At 38.4% G+C, this 18,907-nt stretch overlaps 1 protein-coding gene across 1 annotated transcript in view; it reads right to left on the reverse strand.

Moving 5' to 3' along the window:
- ABCC2 (ATP binding cassette subfamily C member 2) overlaps window positions 1-18,907 on the reverse strand; it is an 833,283-nt gene that overhangs the window by 640,382 nt on the left and 173,994 nt on the right. The window contains exons 5-7 of the mRNA XM_044055642.1: window positions 9,686-9,817; window positions 8,025-8,080; window positions 1,414-1,639 (exon numbers count right to left, since the gene is read on the reverse strand). Of these exons, the coding sequence (XP_043911577.1) occupies window positions 1,414-1,639; window positions 8,025-8,080; window positions 9,686-9,817 (414 nt within the window). The remainder of the gene's footprint in view (window positions 1-1,413; window positions 1,640-8,024; window positions 8,081-9,685; window positions 9,818-18,907) is intronic.

Raw genomic sequence — 18,907 nt, forward strand, 5'->3', positions numbered from 1 at the left:
GACAATTGGCTAGGCTTAAAATGGCTCGCAAGGGCAGTTAGCTTAGTACTAATCTATGAACCTAAACACTGATTTTGTTGGAAGTATCAGTGTTTAATTTTATCATCCATTTTAATTTTTAATCCTGTGAGTGGTTGTGTAGTTAGGGACCCCAGTGCACTGCTGTGCCAGCAGGCCAATAATGCTGTTAAGACAGCCCTGTCTGTATTGATTATCATTTGCTTCATATAAGAGATCTCCACAACCTTTCATATAAGGCATCCTTGTACAGTGGTGAGGATGTAATTATAAGAACATATATGAAGCATTAACTCAGTGCAGGCAGTCCTGAGGTAACTGTAAAAAAGGATGCCCCCCCCCCAAAAAAAAAAAATATTTTACAAACAGACAAATCAAAGAAATGTCCATCATGTAACATCTGACTGAGTAATTAATTAATTATAGATAAATGGAAACCAGGGACAAATGGATAATGCTCTTTGATAAAAAATATCAGTACATGAAGAATAAAGATCTACCAAACTGAATAGAACGGCGTACGGTATATTTATTTTAACTGAGATTTCTTACTGAGATTTTTCAAATGGAAAGCCTACTAATGCTGAGATTTAAGTTCTTGACTAAGACAAGAAAGTTGTGTGATTGTAATTCTTAAATGTGTGTGTTTTAAAACCAACATGGTAATAGGGTAATTGGCTTGGACTAAGGCGTTTATAACCCCTATACCCAGGAAAAAAAGACTCTTTTGGTTATCTGTGGTAAAAGGACCCTTCTGATTTCCTGTCATTTAGTTATAATCTGAAAATCATTGTTTAAGCCATCGTTTAACTGCTTTCAAGAATGGTTTTGATTTTTTTAACTGTTTCCAGTAGCAGTTAATGCAATCCCAATATAGACAGATTCATTACAGAATTGAGTCTACGTGGTTTATCATTAATCCATGAAAGATACTAGGAGCTTTGTAATGAAGATAATAATTTTGTACTATTTCCCAATAGTCCATTTTTAACAAAAGCCATGTGACATGCCATTAAAATGCTGCTTTTTAATTCAGCTTTTCTTATAAAAGCTCTTTTACTTTGTATAGCTGCCACAGAAAGAGAACTAAAACATTTTTGTGACTAGGAGGCTGTTTATAATTCATTAATTTAATTATATGCTTCCTGATTAAGCAGAGTAAGTGAACTAAATCAAGGGATCCTTTTCAGTTGCAGAGTGAGAATTACTAACAGATCTTCATGAGAAGCATGTCCTTCCAGCTATGCTTTATATACCAGTGTAAGTATTTACAGACAGTGTACATGCTGACAAAGGTAGAGGGAAGTGTATCTGAAATATTCAAACCGGTGCCCCCCACTAGACAGTATATTAAAATTAACTTTCCTCTTCAGTTTCTAAGACTGTATACCTTACCATGACCAACACGTCCTGACTTGCTGCTTTATATAGGTCACTCATCTGTTCTGTAATTTCTTTAGCTTTCTTTTTGTGGCGGGCCTCCAGTTTTCCTCTGGCTTCTTTCACTTCTTGAATCATATTCTTCTCAAAGGCTCTATAGATGTTTTGAGTTTTGTCTCTCTCATTCAGTTCCCAGAGATCCTCTGTTTCAAGAGGTTGAGCATACCCCTTCAGAATCATCCTATAAATATGAGTTAACATAAAAATACATTGTTACCATAATGTTTAACCAAACAGGTGTTAATGCTGCATGCACATACTAGAAAGGTGAAGGACACAGAAACATCCATATGTGCAGGGGGATAAAAGAAGATAACCCAACACAATATTGTTGAAAATGCCTAGCAACAATTTTGAAATCTATGTGCATCTGCAAATGTGAAAAAATTGTATGGCTATGCAAGCTTGCCAGTTTACAGTCCTAGCTACATTAAGCACTAGTTTGCAAAATTATGACCAATTCCTGTTTTTTTAACTTCCCACCTTACTGATACAGGTGGTATTGAAATATTCTTATAAATTAGAATGCAGGTGACTACAAACCAGGAATCTAAACTAGTTTGTGAATGTGGCTCATCTAGAAAATGTAATTACAGGATCCCTCCCTTTAAACGATGCATCAAAGTTACAGACATGACTGAGACATTAAAAGAAGATTATTTGACCATCAGGCTCAAACACTTCTTGTATCTATGCTCTGTCATGTTCCCATTCTCAGTCTCTTACTCCTATTCCAAACTCTCTTGAATCCTTTAGTTGATTTTTACTCTCATGGTTAGATTGTTGAAAGGCCCCATCACCTTCTCAGCAAATATGTACCTCTTTAATTCAGACTTGGATACTCCGTCTTTATTTCATGTATAGTATTTACTTATTCATAGAAAGTCTTCTTTCGGCTTTTCCCGGTTAGGGGTCGCCACAGCGGAACTCCGGTCCGCTAATGATTGGCAGTAGATTTTTATGTACTGGCTTGCCAGGCCTAACGCACAACCTTCAACGAAGGAACGCCCATTCATGCATGTCGCTACACAGAAGACGCTCTAACTGAGAATCGAAAGGGCAATGTCTAACTGTGAGGCGACAACACTACCGCAGCACCACCACCGCAGCAAACACTTATTCATAGAAAGTACCAGAGATTAAAATTATGACACCACTGTGTAGATTGGAAAACAATTAATCCGATTAATATTTTTGTCCTCCATAAAAATATTATATTTTCCTTTAAAGGAAGACAGAGCTGAATGCTATATAGCGTAACTTGTTCTGTAGACTGAAACTCCACAGGGTATAAACTTTGTCTACTGGCTGGAATTGCTGGGTGAATTTTTTAGTAATGGTCTTCTTAATCTAAAAAAATTTGCAAATCAGTGCAACTTGTGTATATATAAAAAAGTAAGCAAAGACTAAAAATACAAGCAAAATGGATTTAATCAAAACAACTTTATTCCAAGATTTTAGCACTTTTATTTTATAAAATTAATTGAGAATTCTTCAGAATAAATTCAAACTATTCAATCAAACATATTGTATGCATCCCATTCCTAATAGCAACCTGACAAAAAAGTTCAAATTAATGATTTAAATAATGCAACAGCTAATTAAAAAATGTAAATACTCAAAATAGTTTATAAAAAGCGCTTTAAAACAAGATTAAGATAACACACTTAATTTTACTTAGTCATTGCAATCACATAAGTTATTAGTGCTTTTCATAGTCACATCCACAGAATCAAAAGCACAATGTCTATCACTGCAAAGAAAATTTCTTGTAAGAATAATTCACAGAATGTGAAGATAATTCTTAAAATTTGATGCATGAAATTTGCATATAAATGTTCATACATTTGGTGACACAAATGCTTTTGTTTAGCCAGTGTAAAAACAGTCATTATGTCAACTTATGGTTAGATATATTACACTATACAGTAATTTTCTTTTGCTCCAGTAGTCCTCTTCTGGCTCTCTACATAAGGAAATAAAAGTCACTCTTGGCCAGGTTAATGAAACAATATTTCATTATGCATTGTTTTGTATGCCAAGCAAATATTTTCATATTTCATACACAATATAAAGAGCACTGTACGAGTCTACAGTCATACAAAAAATGTCTAAAATATATGTGAGTGTGTTTATGCTGAATTTCAGTTATACTGAACTTACCTGAAGCATAACCATAAAATAATACAAATTATATGTGCACTTAATGATGTGTTTAATAAGAGTAAAGTGACACCGATATCTTAATATCCTGTCTGGACAGTTTTGTTATTATCAGCTGAACTGCATCAATATGGTAGTAAAAAAAAATCAGTTTAGCAGTATTGCGCATTGAACATCAGGTGAGTGACATGATTTCCCAAATGTGCAAAGTGTATTTATAGTAAATATCAATGTAATGAAATAAGCTAGATAGTGAAATAGATTAGGGAAGGGAGGTGAAAAGAGAGAAGAGGTAGGAGAGAGAATAATAGTGGCGGGGGAGAGAAGTTAATGTAAAGTTAAGGTAACTAGTGAAGAGGATAGTGAGCATTAATATGTATACGTACGAGGGTAGCAAGGGAAGAGAAATTAAATGGTTAAAATTAATGGGGAGGAGATAGGCGGTAAAGTAATAAGTCAGATAAGTTACTTACGGTGGCTATAGAATTGTTGAAAAGTAGGTAGATAAGATGGTGGATAAGGGTATAGGATTTAGCCAGGACTAGTACATGAGCAGAGCCAGTTGTTACTGAGGTAGCCCCTAAGTAGATTTTTAAAGTGAGTTGGATCAGCAGTAGATACGATGTGTTGAGGGATAGTATTCCATGTTTGGGAGACAAAGTTAGAGTAGAGAGAGTCCACGGCATTATTGTTGGATTTGGAGAACTGTAATAATGATTTATTTGAGGATTGGGGTACTTGAATGCTAGTATAAGGCTGAAGCATTAGTTGAAGAGCAGAGGTTTTATCAGTTTGATGGACCAGTCTATGGGTGGTAGTGATCTGAGTAGAGGTTAGGTGATGGGGTAATTCTAGCCAGTTGAGTTGATGTAGGGCAGAGCAGTGGTGAGACCTATGTGAGGAGTTTGTAGTCAAATTAGCTACTTTATTGTAGCAGATTTCAAGCTTGACTAGATTGGTTTTCTTTAGGTCAGTGAAGACAGGGCAGGCATATGGCAGGGTGGAGAGTAGACGAGTTCCAGTAATTGCCTCTCTTGTAGTGTTAGTGAGGAAAGACTTCATTATAAACAATGAACCTAGTTTAATATGTGTCTTTTCGATTGATTGAGATAGGTACTTGTTGAATTTCAAGTTATTGTCAATTAGAACAATTAGAATAATTTTGTTTGAGGAATGGTTGTTATTATGGTATTATTAGAGTAATAAATCTGGAATGGAGTTGGGGGATCTCACGATTTACTGGGGTGAAAGAGCATCAGTTTAGTTTTGGATGGGTACAGAATTAGTTATGAAACACATGACCCGGATCCAACAGCTAAGCAAGACTGTTGCATCGTAACATCAAGCTATTTTAGGGAAGATGTGGCACAAATAGGAGAAGATTTGTCTGCAAATTGAATGACAGAGGCTAGAGGAGTAGAGGTATGGAGTCTATTGGTAAAAATACTGAAAAGTAGACGACCTAGAATTGATCCTTGGGGAATCCCCATGTTTAAAGGCATAAGGGATGAGAGCTGTTGTTGCCATTTGACAGCTTGTTGATGGTCAATTAAGTAACTATGGAGCCATGTAAGAAAAGAGTGGCTAATATTTTGGGTGTATAGTTCCTCAAGAAGTTTCTGATAAGAGATAGTATCAAAAGTTTGGATAGATCCAAGATGATGGAGCATACTAGTTTTCCATCATTTCTATGTCAGTTAATGGTATTAGTAAAACTTAGGAGAACATTTGTGGTGATATAGTTTTGGCAGAATCCATGCTGTGTGTTGGATAAGAGGTTATTCAATAAGAGGTAGTCTAAAAGCTGCATGTGAATGCATTTCTCTAAGATTTTGGATAGGGGAGATAACATAGCTATGGGTCTGTAGTTCGAGACTCTGTACTGTTGCCACCTTTGTGCAGGGGGATAATATAGTATATTTTCAGGTTAAGGATATGTTGCTTTCTGTGATAAAGCGGTTAATCAGAATAAAGACGGGTTAGGTGATAGCATCTGCTGTTAGTTTTAGGAATTCTGTAGGTAGGTTATCAGCTGCAAGAGTTGTGGGTTTAAGTTTAGAGAGTAATTTTTTTATGGTATACGTTTGTACTGGTTTAAAGGAGAAACATATGAAGTATAAAGCCAAATAAAGGGCAGAAGGTAGCAATGTAAGGGTATGGATGCTGTTTATACTTAATGGAAAGTTATTTGCAGATAATCATGTATTACTGAAATGAATGAGGATATTGTCTGCACCTGTGTTTGCTCACTTAGTAAATTTATAAACTGAAGTACAGAAGACCTGATCTGTATACCTCAGTGATGAGGTAATGGTGTTGTCTTTTGAGTCTATACTTATAACAGTAATGTGCTAATGCTTGGTTTGTTATTTTGATATACACTAGTATGTATAGATCATATTCTAATTATGGAAAGATAATTTTCTGTGACCACTGCTTGTGCAATTGTACATGTAAATATATAACGCTTTCAAGTCATGCTTAACGGCCTGTTATTATTTTTGAATTTGTTCACCTGCACTATGAGTTATAAATGGAGTTTAAGTGTAACCTTAAGCAATTGCTGTGTACCTCTATCAAGTGAGTGTACCATCATAGTATGCAGGTTAAACCTAGGAGCACCCAGCAAACACAGAATGGCTCAACTGTGAAACCCAAAGCAAAACTTAAAACAGTCTCTACCAGTTTGAGCCAAACTGTCCATGACTCAGATTTCATGAGATTTATACAGACATGCTACAAATCACCTTTAGGTATATCCACCAGTCTGGCAAAACTGTTATGTGGGAATATGAGAGAAGAAGCATTGTGGGAACATGCACAATTACATATCTTGCTGGAGTATGTTTCCTTAGTAACTTTACTCCTTCAGTATCAAGACCCACCAAATTTGTATGCACACCCAGCTGACCATCAGCTGCTTGGCTGCACCATTTAATCTTTAGTGCCCATGGTACTATCCCCTGGGACTGTGATTGCACCAGTGGCGGTTTGGCAGGAGAAAGGGAGTGGACCAGCCTGCAGTCCCACATATACTGGTCCTGCACACCATGTTTTTTTTTGGTAAGCCCTAACTGTGTGCTGGTCCCTCACACCATGGATTTTTTTTTTTTGGTAAGCCCTAACTTTGTGTTGGTCACTCACACCATGTATGTTTTTTGGTAAGCCCTAACTGTGTGCTCATCCTGCACACCATGGATTTGTTTTTGGTAACTCCTAACTGTGTGCTGGTCCTGCACACCATGTTTTGTTTTGGTAAGCCCTAACTGTATGCTGGTCCAGCACTACCTCTCAACCTCTTAGAACAAAAAATCTGGACAAACCCTAAAATGATGGGGGGGACAAATAGGGACAGATTTTAAATATTGCTCTTACAAACTTAGAAGGTTGATATAATAATAGATTTTGCATTAGCATGAATTTTCAGAAGGATGTGGAGTCCTAAACTCAAATGTTTGTCATTATTTAATGACTTCAATCCTCAACTATTTACCAGGAAAGTACAGATTTTAGGAGGAACACACCAAAAATATGAGGCAAAAATCTGGATTCTGTGAAAATCTGTACAGTTGAGAGGTACCACTGTCTTGTCTGGTCCATGTTTTTTTTTTTTGGTAAGCTCTAACTGTGTAGAGCTAGTGACATCATACATATTGCTGCATGTAACATCATTTAGGTCTGCCTCTCCCAGAAATGTCATAATTTACCAGCAGTCTGCCCTTTGATTATGGCACATCCCTATCACTAGGGACATGTCTTCATCGCAGGCAGAAACATCTATTGTTTATAGACAGCCCATCTAAGAGGAAACCTGAAATAGCATAAACAAATAAAAGCACTCATTATGTTTTCAACTTCTGGATCAAAGGGAGTGTTATTTTACAGTAAAATGTTTTATAGTAAAAATCACTGAATGATCAAGTACAATTAACTATTGTGATGAAAACTACATTTACAAAGATATCGATTATCTGTCATTATAACAAAAAAGGAAAAGTGAATGGGTGGCATACCTCTCAACCTCTTATTGTATGAAATCTGTTCAAAACCTAAAATAATGGTGGGACAAAGCCCCAACAATAGGGACACATTTTAAATATTGCTGTTATACATTTAGAAAGTTGCTCGAATAACAGGATTTGTGTTAACATGCATTTTCTGAGGGATATGAGGACTGAAACTCAAATTTATGTCATTATTTAGTGACTTCAGTCCTCAGTGATTTTCCAGAAAACCAAAAATTTTATGAGGAAGAGACCAAAACTATGAGGTGAAAATCTGGACATTCTGCGAAAATCTGGAAAGTTGAGAAGTATGATGGGTGGGCGAGAGTGCATGCCTGTATCTGTATGTGGGTACACATTCACTTTGTTTTAGATTCTTTACAAAAACAACAGTCATACCTATTAAACCAGTTGAACGTGATTCTGCTGAGAAATGAAGCACCAACTTCTGGATTCTGCAGAAAACAAAGAAAGCCAGATAAGTAGTAGTCTTCAACTGCACCCTAAGGTCTAAAATGTCTACACATTTATGTGAAACCCTAGAATATAATTACAGAGTGGGGGGCACCTAAAGATATCCAGCACAGATGCAACTGCTTTGCCTTTTGAATTACGTACAAATATTGCATTAGTGGTAAGATGTCCAGGAGTATGATCTTGTAACAAATATATATTTATACAGTATATGTATGTGTGTGTTGTACTCCTGCAAAGGAAAATTGCTGATAGTGTCATAACTTTCTGCAAGAGTCCCCATAAATAAGTGTCATTTGGTAAGTAGGCATGTCCACTAGGCAAAGGTGTCACTTTTCCAGGATAACCTGGGCGCAGTGTCTCATTTAAGGGATGTGCGCAGATTCACATAAAATGAGCCACATAAACAGGAAAGCAAATAAATATAATTTGTAGTATCACCAGTTATAAATTATCTTATGTTAAAAAACACTCCTTGGGAGAAAAAGATTCAGCTGAAAAAGAAATATTTGCACTAGGTGCATTTATGACAAGGAAGGTATCTGAATAGTGCATCCAGGCATTATTTATACCTTTAAGGGATTGACAGAGCAACATTCTGTGTGTAGGTATCACACTGACATCTTTATATACTTTGGGATAATAAAGATCATTTATGGATAACTTTAACAGGGGCCTTGTTTCTTCCTGGTTTAAATGCACATTTATGAATTTCACATGTACTTTATTAATATTTATCTATGTAGTGGTTCATGCTTTTATTTATGCATTTTGTTTTTCTGAATCTATACAATTTCCTATTAGATGTGATATGGTCATATGTTGTTCATTTACTTGTTCATTTACTGTTCATGTACGCCAGACTTGAAATTAATTTACTTAACATGGACAAAGATGCATGTAGCAGTGAAACTAGTATGCATTAATAAATGTTATTTACTCTATCCTGAGTTCTGTTTTTTGCTGGTTTTGCATTTGGTTTATATAAGCACCAGAACTGACAGTTGATTCTGTGCACTTTTTGCTGAGTTTATCTATTTCTACATCTATATATATTATTGCATAAGTTGCATCTGCCATACTCATTAAGAGTGCTGTTCCATCCTGCACTGCAGGCCTCATGCCTACAAGTTGCCCATATTATAAAGAATGTGATTTGCAGTTCTGAGATGATCCACATAGGGGATGCTGCTAAGTTAAAGCTTTGGTCTAATATACTATTCATAAATGAGGTTCCACAAAAAGTACAATGTGGTTTATTTCATTCTTGTAGACAATACACATCATAAATACAGCATATCCCAAACAGAAGAATCATTTGTTTCACCTCCAACTGATTAGCTAAAAGAACAGATGATGATGCCACCAACCTCAAAGAAAAACATAACTTGCTGTGAAATGAAGAGATATAAGCATATAGTATTGTAAGAACATGTGAAGGGAACAACAGCAGTACATAAAGTTTACATTTCAAAAAGGATTTTCTAAACTTTAAAACTGTAGCCTGTACACTTTTATTGTTGTAGCACCTGTGGAAATAAATAACAGCAAGCTTTAGCAGTAAGGCCTCAAAAATGTTTTAGTACCTTCTTGGCAGTTTCTTCCATTTCAGGGTGGACTTCAGAAATTGTTGAGAGAATCAAGGAAATGAGCTGAAAAGCATAGGCAATAATAAATAGGATGAAGCGCGGTAGGTCTGTGTCCATAACGTTGTTGTCCTAGAAGAGTCAGAATATAAGTTCGTTAATGGCAACCTCCTGAATATGTTGCAATATCAGTGTTGCATTCTTTGTGATAGGTGATGCACAAGATGTTTTGTGGCCCAAGTGCAGTATGTCACAACTGTCTCCTCCGAATCTCAGCTGCTGTCATTCTGCACACTGCAGTTCAGTTCAGTTTAGAACTGCAATTTCTTATGCCAAAGCCTGTTACCAGGAAACTAAAGTGAACAGCTGTACTGCACAATACAACATAGACTATAAAAATATTAGTAACAGTTATATACATCACTAGTTATACAAGACTTCCTCAAATACCCATTAAAAATGTAAGACTAAAACAAGCTTTTCAACTGCATTTGGTAACACTGTGGCACAACTGGCACAATAAAAAACAGCAGTTTGTGTTTTAACCTTGTTTAGCATCAGTATGCTCCAATGCGGAGGCAATGTAGCTTTGTGTTGATGACTAACATTTTCTAAAAAAGTAAAGTGCAATTTTGGTAGAAACTGTCTTTTAAAAAAAACTTGTATAAGTTCTCCTCAGACTATTTTACTTTGACAGTCCAGCAATGACCAGTTCATTACTTTTTACAACAAACAGTAATATGTGAAGAGATCAAGTCTTTGCCATAAATCAAAGCACAGAATAAGACAGAGGCAACAACTTTCTGAAAAATGTTCTCACATCCTTGTGGTAAAACCACTTTTCCAGCCTTTCTCAGTCATTCCTTGGACTCTTACCCCATCCTATATTGCAGTACCCGTCTTTATTTCCTCAATAAAAAGGATGATCCTATTCTATTTTCCCATAAACATATATAAAACAATCACACTAGACCCTTGCAGTACTATACTATTCACACTTGTTATTCCTGGAATCTTCATTCCCACAACAACCTTCTGTCACTTACCTTTCAGATATACTGCAATCCAGTTCTGCTTGCATCTTTCTTGCTTTCACCATATATATCGCCTTTCTATATGCCTCATTCTCCGAACCCTTGCATTTTTATAGCAACCATTTGTGTAAGCTCTAGTCAAGGGCCTTACTGAACTTCAGGAAGAACATAACATCCCTTAATCCCCTTTCAAGGTTCCTTAACACTGATATATAACTAATTTGTCTGGCACTTGGCACAGAGAGTTAAAGCCGTGAGCTGTAGTACCTGTGGTACAGGGTTTGATTCCCTCAACCACCATTTGCCTTCTGTGATACCTTGAGCAAGTCACTTAACCATACATTGTTGCCTCGTTACCCTTGAAAAGGGATTGCCTGTGGGTCTACCCTGTTAGCAAATGGGTATTATTATTCTTATCATTATTATTATTATTAAGTTCAACTGACTGCCTCTAATTGCCATACTCCTATAATGGTAATTGTCCGGGAGATTGATGTTCTCTAGGAAAGCAACCATCCTTTTTTCAGAAAAACTTACATAACTTGTAAATCAGAGAAATGTGGAAATCAAGAAATGGAACAAATGGAAATATTTATGAAAGAATTTCTTAAATGCTAATATTAGAGGTAGATGAGGCTCAGCATCTAACAGTTCAGATAGGAGGGGATGATAATGGTGATGTATAATTAATCTTCAGAAAAGTATCCAGGAACAGAAGGTATTCCTGTGGAAGTTTGAAAGTTAGGAAGGAAGAAGGTCTATTTTAAAAGGAGGGGTACTGGAGACAATTGGCAAATGAACCAAGGTATTGGGAGCAAATAACTAGACAGAGAAAGGTAATACAGTGGGATGAGCTCAAAAGGATGTTTAGATTATAAGCTAGTGATTGCCTCACTTACCAGGGATTGATATTAGAGTACAGACAAAGAAAAAGGAACAGGAGAGTCATAAGTGAAAGACAAGAATAAATCAGTGGAGATTAGAAAAGCAATTTACAAGAGAACAATGGGAGGAAATCTGTATAGCTCTCAAGTATGCAACAAAGTCCAGAAGGTTTAGGATCTTTGCTTGGAAGTTTGCATACGTATTTTTATACCACAAGCAGACTTTTAAAAAAATTCCTAAGGAAGATAGCAAATGTTGCAGGTGTTATGGGAAAAAAAAGTGACTGGGAACATATGTTGTCCGTTGAGTGTAATGAGTTGGCAGATTTTAAAAATTCCCTACAGAGTGCTGTTGGTGAGGTATTAGTACTGGGTGAGCAAATGGTTATAACTTATGCAATGATTTGTTTGAGCTGAGACACAGGATCTGAATTGCCTAGGCATAAGTTCATAGGTTGGTACTAGGCTATCGGCCCTAGGGCCTATACAAGCCTAGCCATAACAATTCCCTGGATATTTCTTCCCACAATATTTACTTCTCTGGACCCCTGTCTAGCAGGGCGACTGACATGATCCCCGGGGTGAATTTCCTATCTCCCATCCAATCATCAAGGTTCCTTTTGAAGAGGGCCAATGAGGCGCTCTGCTTGACATGTATGGGTAGTCTATTCCAGAGTATGGAGAGTCTCTGGGTCAGGAACCTATCCCTCCAGCATGTTTTGTGAATTGTGATGACAAGGTTTAGATCCCTGGAGCATGTGGCTCTGAAGGATTGGGATTTCTTTAAGTGGAGCATGTCCAGCAGCTCAAGATGTGACATGGCCTTGTATGTTAAGAGAAGATCGCCTCTGAGTAGACGATATGCCACAGAGTATAGCTGGAGTTTTTTTAGACGGTCAGCTTTAGGCCTGTGATTCTTTTAGTGAGGTATTTCTGTGGCCTTTCCAGCTGTTGCAGATGTCTTGTGAGGTACATACCAGACGGGGCATTATACTCTATAATGGATCTAATGAGGGATGAGTACAGTGGGACAATGACCTTCTTTTTTCTGGATGAAAAGCCCTTAGTGATGAGGTGTGCTACATGGAAGGATTTCCTGACTGTTGTGGTGATGTGGTTAACGAAAGTGAGACCACTGCCCACCTGTGTCCCTAAGTCTCTCATCACACTTTCAATGTTTAGTGTACTGCCACCTATGTGGTAATTCATGGGTACATGTTTTTTTCCATAGGGGATAACTATACATTTCTTGGCATTAAGCTTGAGCCCATGGCTCTGGCACCAGGCATCTGTTTCTGTAAGGCCCTTTTGTAGAATATCCACATCATTTGGGGATTCAATAATGACTCCCAGTTTGCAGTCATCTGCAAACTTTGTTAGCCAGAGTCCCTTAGTGTTGGCCTGTACTTCAGAGAAATAGATGCCAAACAAGAGTGGTCCCAGGACTGAACCCTGAGGTACTCCACTTGTCACTTGTCTGGAGTTGGATTTGGATTCGGCTACTTTTACAGTCTGGGTTCTGTCAGTAAGCCAGTTGGCAACCCATCGAGTGACGTAGGGATTTATGCCCAGCTTAGTAAGTTTATCTATGATTCCAGAGTGGGGGATGGTGTCGAAGGCCTTGGTGAGGTCCAGATAGGCTGTGTGGACCGCCTTACTCTTGTCCACAGCTCTGGAGACTGATTCAAAGAAGTCAATCAGATTCAGGAGACAAGATCGGCTCTTCATAAACCCAAACTGGGTGGGGTCCAGTGTTTGAAGGTTGCCAATGTCTTTGTTTATAAGTTCCATGATAATGCGTTCCATGCCCTTGCAGATCAGGCTTGTCAGACCGATGGGACAGTAGTTCCCAGGATCCAAGGTGGATCCCCCCTTGTGGAGTGGGATAACTGTAGCTGTGCGCCACTCAGTGGGCACAAAGCCTGAGGCGAGGCTATGATTAAACATGACACTTAGGTGAGGTGCCAGTTCATTTTGTAGTTCATGTAGTATACAGCCTGGGATGTCATCTGGTCCCATGGATGCTGTATTCTTAGCCTTGGAGAGTGCGGTTTCTACCTGTGTGGCCATGATTACCTGAATTTGGTAATCTTTTGGTATTGAGATGGACCCTTTAGGGGGTAAGAGGGGGGTAAAGTTGGCACTAAATCTGCCAGGATATTGGCAATATCCTTGGGATCAGTATTTTTAATGCCATTCTGTTGTAGTTCAGAGCAGATCTGAGCATTGCCATTTAGATTCTTGACATAACTATAGAATGCATTGTGGTTGTCTTTGGAATCTTTGGCAATTTTATTTTCGTATCTAGCTTTTGAGGATTTTATGAGGGATCTCAGCTTCTTACTGAGGCTGGTGAGGGAGTTAAGGCTTTATTAAGTTTAATTATTTTGGCTGACAAAAAAGCAATTACTAGAAAATGGAAATCAAAGCCTAAATCAGCCATATTTGAAATACTGAATATTATAAGAGATAAAATACCTGGAAGGAGGGATCTTTAGAAAAGGGAAGGAAGAAATTACATAGAAATAAAGGGAATTTGTGGGAACATTACGTGCAGAGTAATGTTCAGGAGGAGTGAGATTTCAGTAATTTATGTAATGTTGGATTGATGGATGCATATCTTACTTTGTGTGTAAATGCAATGAATGTTGATGTGGTTTCTTTTGTTTTTCTGTTAATGTATGTTTGCCTATTTTAATAAAAGTGCTAAAAGAGAATACTTTACATGACTCTGCAGTCCTGTTAGCCTGTCAGCAGTACTAGGCAGTTTTCCAGATTTTTCTTCTCCGCCCTCTTTTACAGCAGTACTGCTGTTGCTGTCTTCCGGACTTGTCACACTTCTAGACTGGCCAGTGATCTGTTGAAGATCGCTGTCTGGGGACCCGTATGCACACTTGCCAAACTGCTGAGGATTTTGGGAGTCAGTCTGTCTAGTACCAGTTACTTTTCTTCCCACTCTGTCATCTTTATATTCATGTCCATCCACTGCTTTCCCCATTCTGACCAAAGGCTGAAGGAAATAATTTACATAATGCCACTGTTATTTTTTATCATCTCATAACCTTCACCCCATTCTCTCTCAGCTTGACCAGGTTTGTCCCTCGTTTCCTACTGTCTGCTTTTTACCTACAAGATTTTGCAAAAGGGATTAAGAATCATAACAAAACTGCAGAATCTCTTTCAACTTGTGTGTTTGTTGTCCCTCTGTTTTCTTCCATTTACTGTGCTTTTTTCACCTCTGCATACCATAACTTCTGTCTCCTATATGCTCTCTTTTTACACTAAATCATAATCCTTATATTGATGTGCAGTTAGACTGACATTCTCCTCTTTCCTTTCAAATCCTTGTGCAAAGCTTTGAGTACAATATTCCTGATTCTTTCCTACAGCTTGTTCATTCCTTCATTCAGCCTACAGACCCTAATATAAGACCCTAATATATCTTTGAAACTTTTTTCTCAGCATATCCCAGCCTTGATTTACAGCTATCACCTTTAATTACTGAAGATCTATTTTTTTTCTTCCTTTGACTGACCACTAGCTGCCACCTGCTTGTCTCCTCACTCACTGGGTCTACCAGATCCACCTTAGCCTTTCCCAGGCTTACCCAACCCTCACCGTGGGCCAGTGAGGAGATTGAGGATACAGAGCCATACTACATGTGTCTGAATTTCCTTGCATTTCAGGTTCCCACATAGTAGGATATAGAGTTTGGAGTTTTGTTTGGCACAGTACTTGTCATGGTATTGCTTGTGGCTTGCATTCCTGATTGCCTGTGCATTGTTGCTGTTTGCAGAGGGAGTTCTGGGGCTCAGCTTTGACTTCTGGAACTCAGTTTGTTGTGAGTAATCTGCCTTGGTTGTTTGTGTGCTTGGTCGCAATTGCCACATTAGCTCTTTGATGATGTTTATATGTTTGTTCTGCTGTGACCTTTTCCCAGACAGGGTTCTGGTAGTTGTCATGGCCTATGGGGTTCTGACTTTTCTTGCAAACCAGCCTCACAGAACTTTCTTGCAGGGCCAAGATGTTCAAGCACGTGACATGACTCATTCATATCTCTCATGCTCAGTTACTGTTGTTTTCCGAAAGCATAGTCTTCAAGGTCTCTCTGTTCTTACAGGATGGTCAAGTGGCTATATAATGCTGGATCTTAATTTAGATCATCAAAAATGGCTAGAATTCCCTTCTGTGAAGAATGCAGAATGCCTGCTGTGTATGAGAAAACAAATAAAAGATTTATAACTGGTGAACTTTTGTCAGGTTCACATAGCTCAGGTGCATCTTGTTAAATTTTACAAGGGGGAGGGTGGGAAGTTATAAGACACAGCCACTTTGGTTGTTGTGAAATCACATCACAGAAGGATGCAAACCTGTTTAACATTTGAATATGCTGCTATGTATTGTTTCAGGGTATTTTTGCTGGCTGCGAGGCACCTGCGAGTGACTATCACTTCCTCACATGCGCGGAGTAGTGTTAGTCATTAGGGAGAGTGTGGGAAGTGAAGATTGTTGCAGAAGGTCCAGTTTTGCATCACATTTTAATAGATGCACATATGGCAGAAACTGTACATTGCAAACTTTAGCAGGAAGAAAGGCATGCTTAGTTAATCTCCTTTATCATTTGCTGGTGACAATATAAAGTGGACGGCCTCATACTTGTAATAAGTAGTAATCAGTTGCTTGTGCAGTAGTCCTTGGTACCTCATCTGTGAACTAATCTTTCTTTCTTTAGGTGTTTCCAGGTCACAACATAAATTACTTGCTCACATGCCAGGATTTGTGGTGGGACATATATAATGTCAGACTGGATTAAAGACTACTTCAGGGAACTGTCATAACTAACATTATAATGAGCCCGAGGTGTACAAGTCTGTCTCCCGTTTTGCCATTGTGGTGTGGTATAAAGGGAAATGTGGTGTGTGTGTGTGTGTGTGTGTGTGTGTGTGTGTGTGTGTGTGTGTGTGTGTGTGTGTGTGTTTTCTTCTTTTCTCTTTTTTTTTTCCTTCTCTCCATTTATGCATTCTACCCATCTCACAACTGTATAGAATTTCATACAATGCCTAGATTTTGCTTTGGGTTGGTTTTCATAAAGTTGTGGATTTTGGTATATTATTCGATAGTCATTGAGAACTGTAGTCAGAGAAATAATGACAGACACTTGAGTTACACCTTGTTCCCTTCAAGAGGTTCGAGAAGTGTGCTTGCCCTGACCGTTAGTGGGTGGGTGGGTGTTCAGAATTGTTTGTACCATATCTGGGTACGGGGAATGTCCAGATTGGAAGTTGGCTAGGTTGGACAACTGGTTTAGGGAAATGGACAGCCATCTGTGGCACATCATCTCCCTTTGAAGTCGGCCATTTGCTGCATGTTAGTTGCATCATTGGATGGGGGGGCAGGTATAGAATGTCAGGTTGGCCTCATTTTGGTCCATTTTGCATGAAATTATGGTTATTTGGCTAATTACTGGGAAATCATCAAATCTTGAAGTTAGAAATGAGGTCAAGCATTTGAGTTTCAGACTTCTTACACTTCAGAAAAAGTCATGCTAAAACAACACTGGGTATCTATCAACTTTATACATTTGTAAGAGCAATATTATATATACAAAAAAAGTCTCTATTTCAAGCCTATGTCCCTCTTTATTTGTAGCTTTGGCCAGATGTTTTGTTCTACAAGGTTGTGGCATGGCTTGCATACATGTTTACTGTAATTTGCAGGAAGTGGACATTGCTTCTGTACTAATGTGGTGGAATGGGCACATAATTTATAATTTAGCCCATCTCCTTAAAATGGAGAGGGTTTTCGAATTTTGAACTGGCAGGTAGCCTAATGCAGATATTAAGGGGGGGGGGCTAGTGATAATGTGTTGAGGGGTCTGCGTGTCTTTGTCTGTGAGAAGGCGTGGGAGTGTAGATGACGTTTTTCTGTGGCAGCGGGTGTTGCTACTACTTGCATGATTCTCAGCTATTACTCATAAGTTTGGCAATATTATGGGTGGTTATGTTAGGTCAAGCCTCCTCTTTCACACAGATGCCGTCTCAGGTTCTGTAATCTGCTGTAGTGGCAGAGGTATGGAATGGTTTAATTTTTCTTTATCCTGATTGTGGGCTTTACTTCCAGCTCCAAGATTAGGAAGGCTGCCAATTATAACGTGGTACAAATGGGTAAGGTGGAACATTTTCTAAGGACAAGCTAACAGGCTTAATGAGGAAGCTCATAGGATGGGTAAAAGGTGATAATTTTATTTATAGACTAGGCCTTTTAATGAATAATGAGTTCAGTTCTAATTGCCACTGGCAACAGTTACATTGTTTACATGGAACATGTGACATTCCTTGTCAATATGGAACTTCGAGGAACATGAATCTTTAGGACCCCAAATGAGGAACGTTCCTACACTTGAAAGGCTGGGTGTATCATGGATGTATGTTACTCTGTTTCATTGTGGTGTACATGTTACTGTTACAGCCACTTGTAGAACAAAGCAGCACATGGGGGGGAAGCTGCCAAGGCTTCACATTTTAACAGAGGAATATGAAGTTTTGTTTAAACTTTCAGTTTAGTTAAGACTGATTGCACAGGGATATTCTGGTAGTGCTTGCCTGCAGATTTCTTCCCAAGACTGTTTAAGAAATAAGTTAACTTGGCCCATATAATGCTGCATAGGTTGTGGTATAGAAATTGTAAGGTGACCCAGGTGTTTTGATATTTAAATTATCCCTCATACAAAGTGTTCAGTTCTAACATAGTTGAGTTAGTAGCTCACCTTATGGTCTGCATTTTAATAGCTGTTATTTAAAAGCATAGGGCCAGTTATTGCTGTTTGTAGCATAAGCCTGTTTTTGCTGCAGTATGGTCTTTTGCTAGCAGTGAAAGGATTTGATTGAGGATACAGCAATGCCAGGTTATAGTGGTGAGGGGAAGTGGTGCAGGATAGTGGCTGTGTAGTTGATGAACAAGATAGGCCCTTGGTGGAGCCTGCTGTCGTAAAGAAGTTTTGGATTGTGTGTGCAGAGGATTTACAGTTTTCTTTTCTTTTGCATATGGGGAAGCACAGAGTGGTCATCAGTCAGTGGTCTGAAGGAAGTGTATTTGAAATGTGGTGGACTCTGCCAGGGTGGATGTTCACACTGCTGGCGTGGTGCACAATGAGGTCGCAGATGAGTGAGTGCAGAGTGGGCATCAGTCAGTGGCTTGCAGGAAGTGGATTTGGGAGGTGATGGATTCTGCTGGGCTGGAAGTTCCAGTCATTGGTTTGGTCTGCAATGAGATTACAGGTTAGCCAACTTTATTAGGTGCTCATT

The sequence above is a fragment of the Protopterus annectens genome, chromosome 14.part0 (genome assembly GCF_019279795.1).
Source record: "Protopterus annectens isolate FY-2018-M chromosome 14.part0, PAN1.0, whole genome shotgun sequence".
In the NCBI taxonomy this organism is placed as follows: Eukaryota; Metazoa; Chordata; order Ceratodontiformes; family Protopteridae; genus Protopterus; species Protopterus annectens.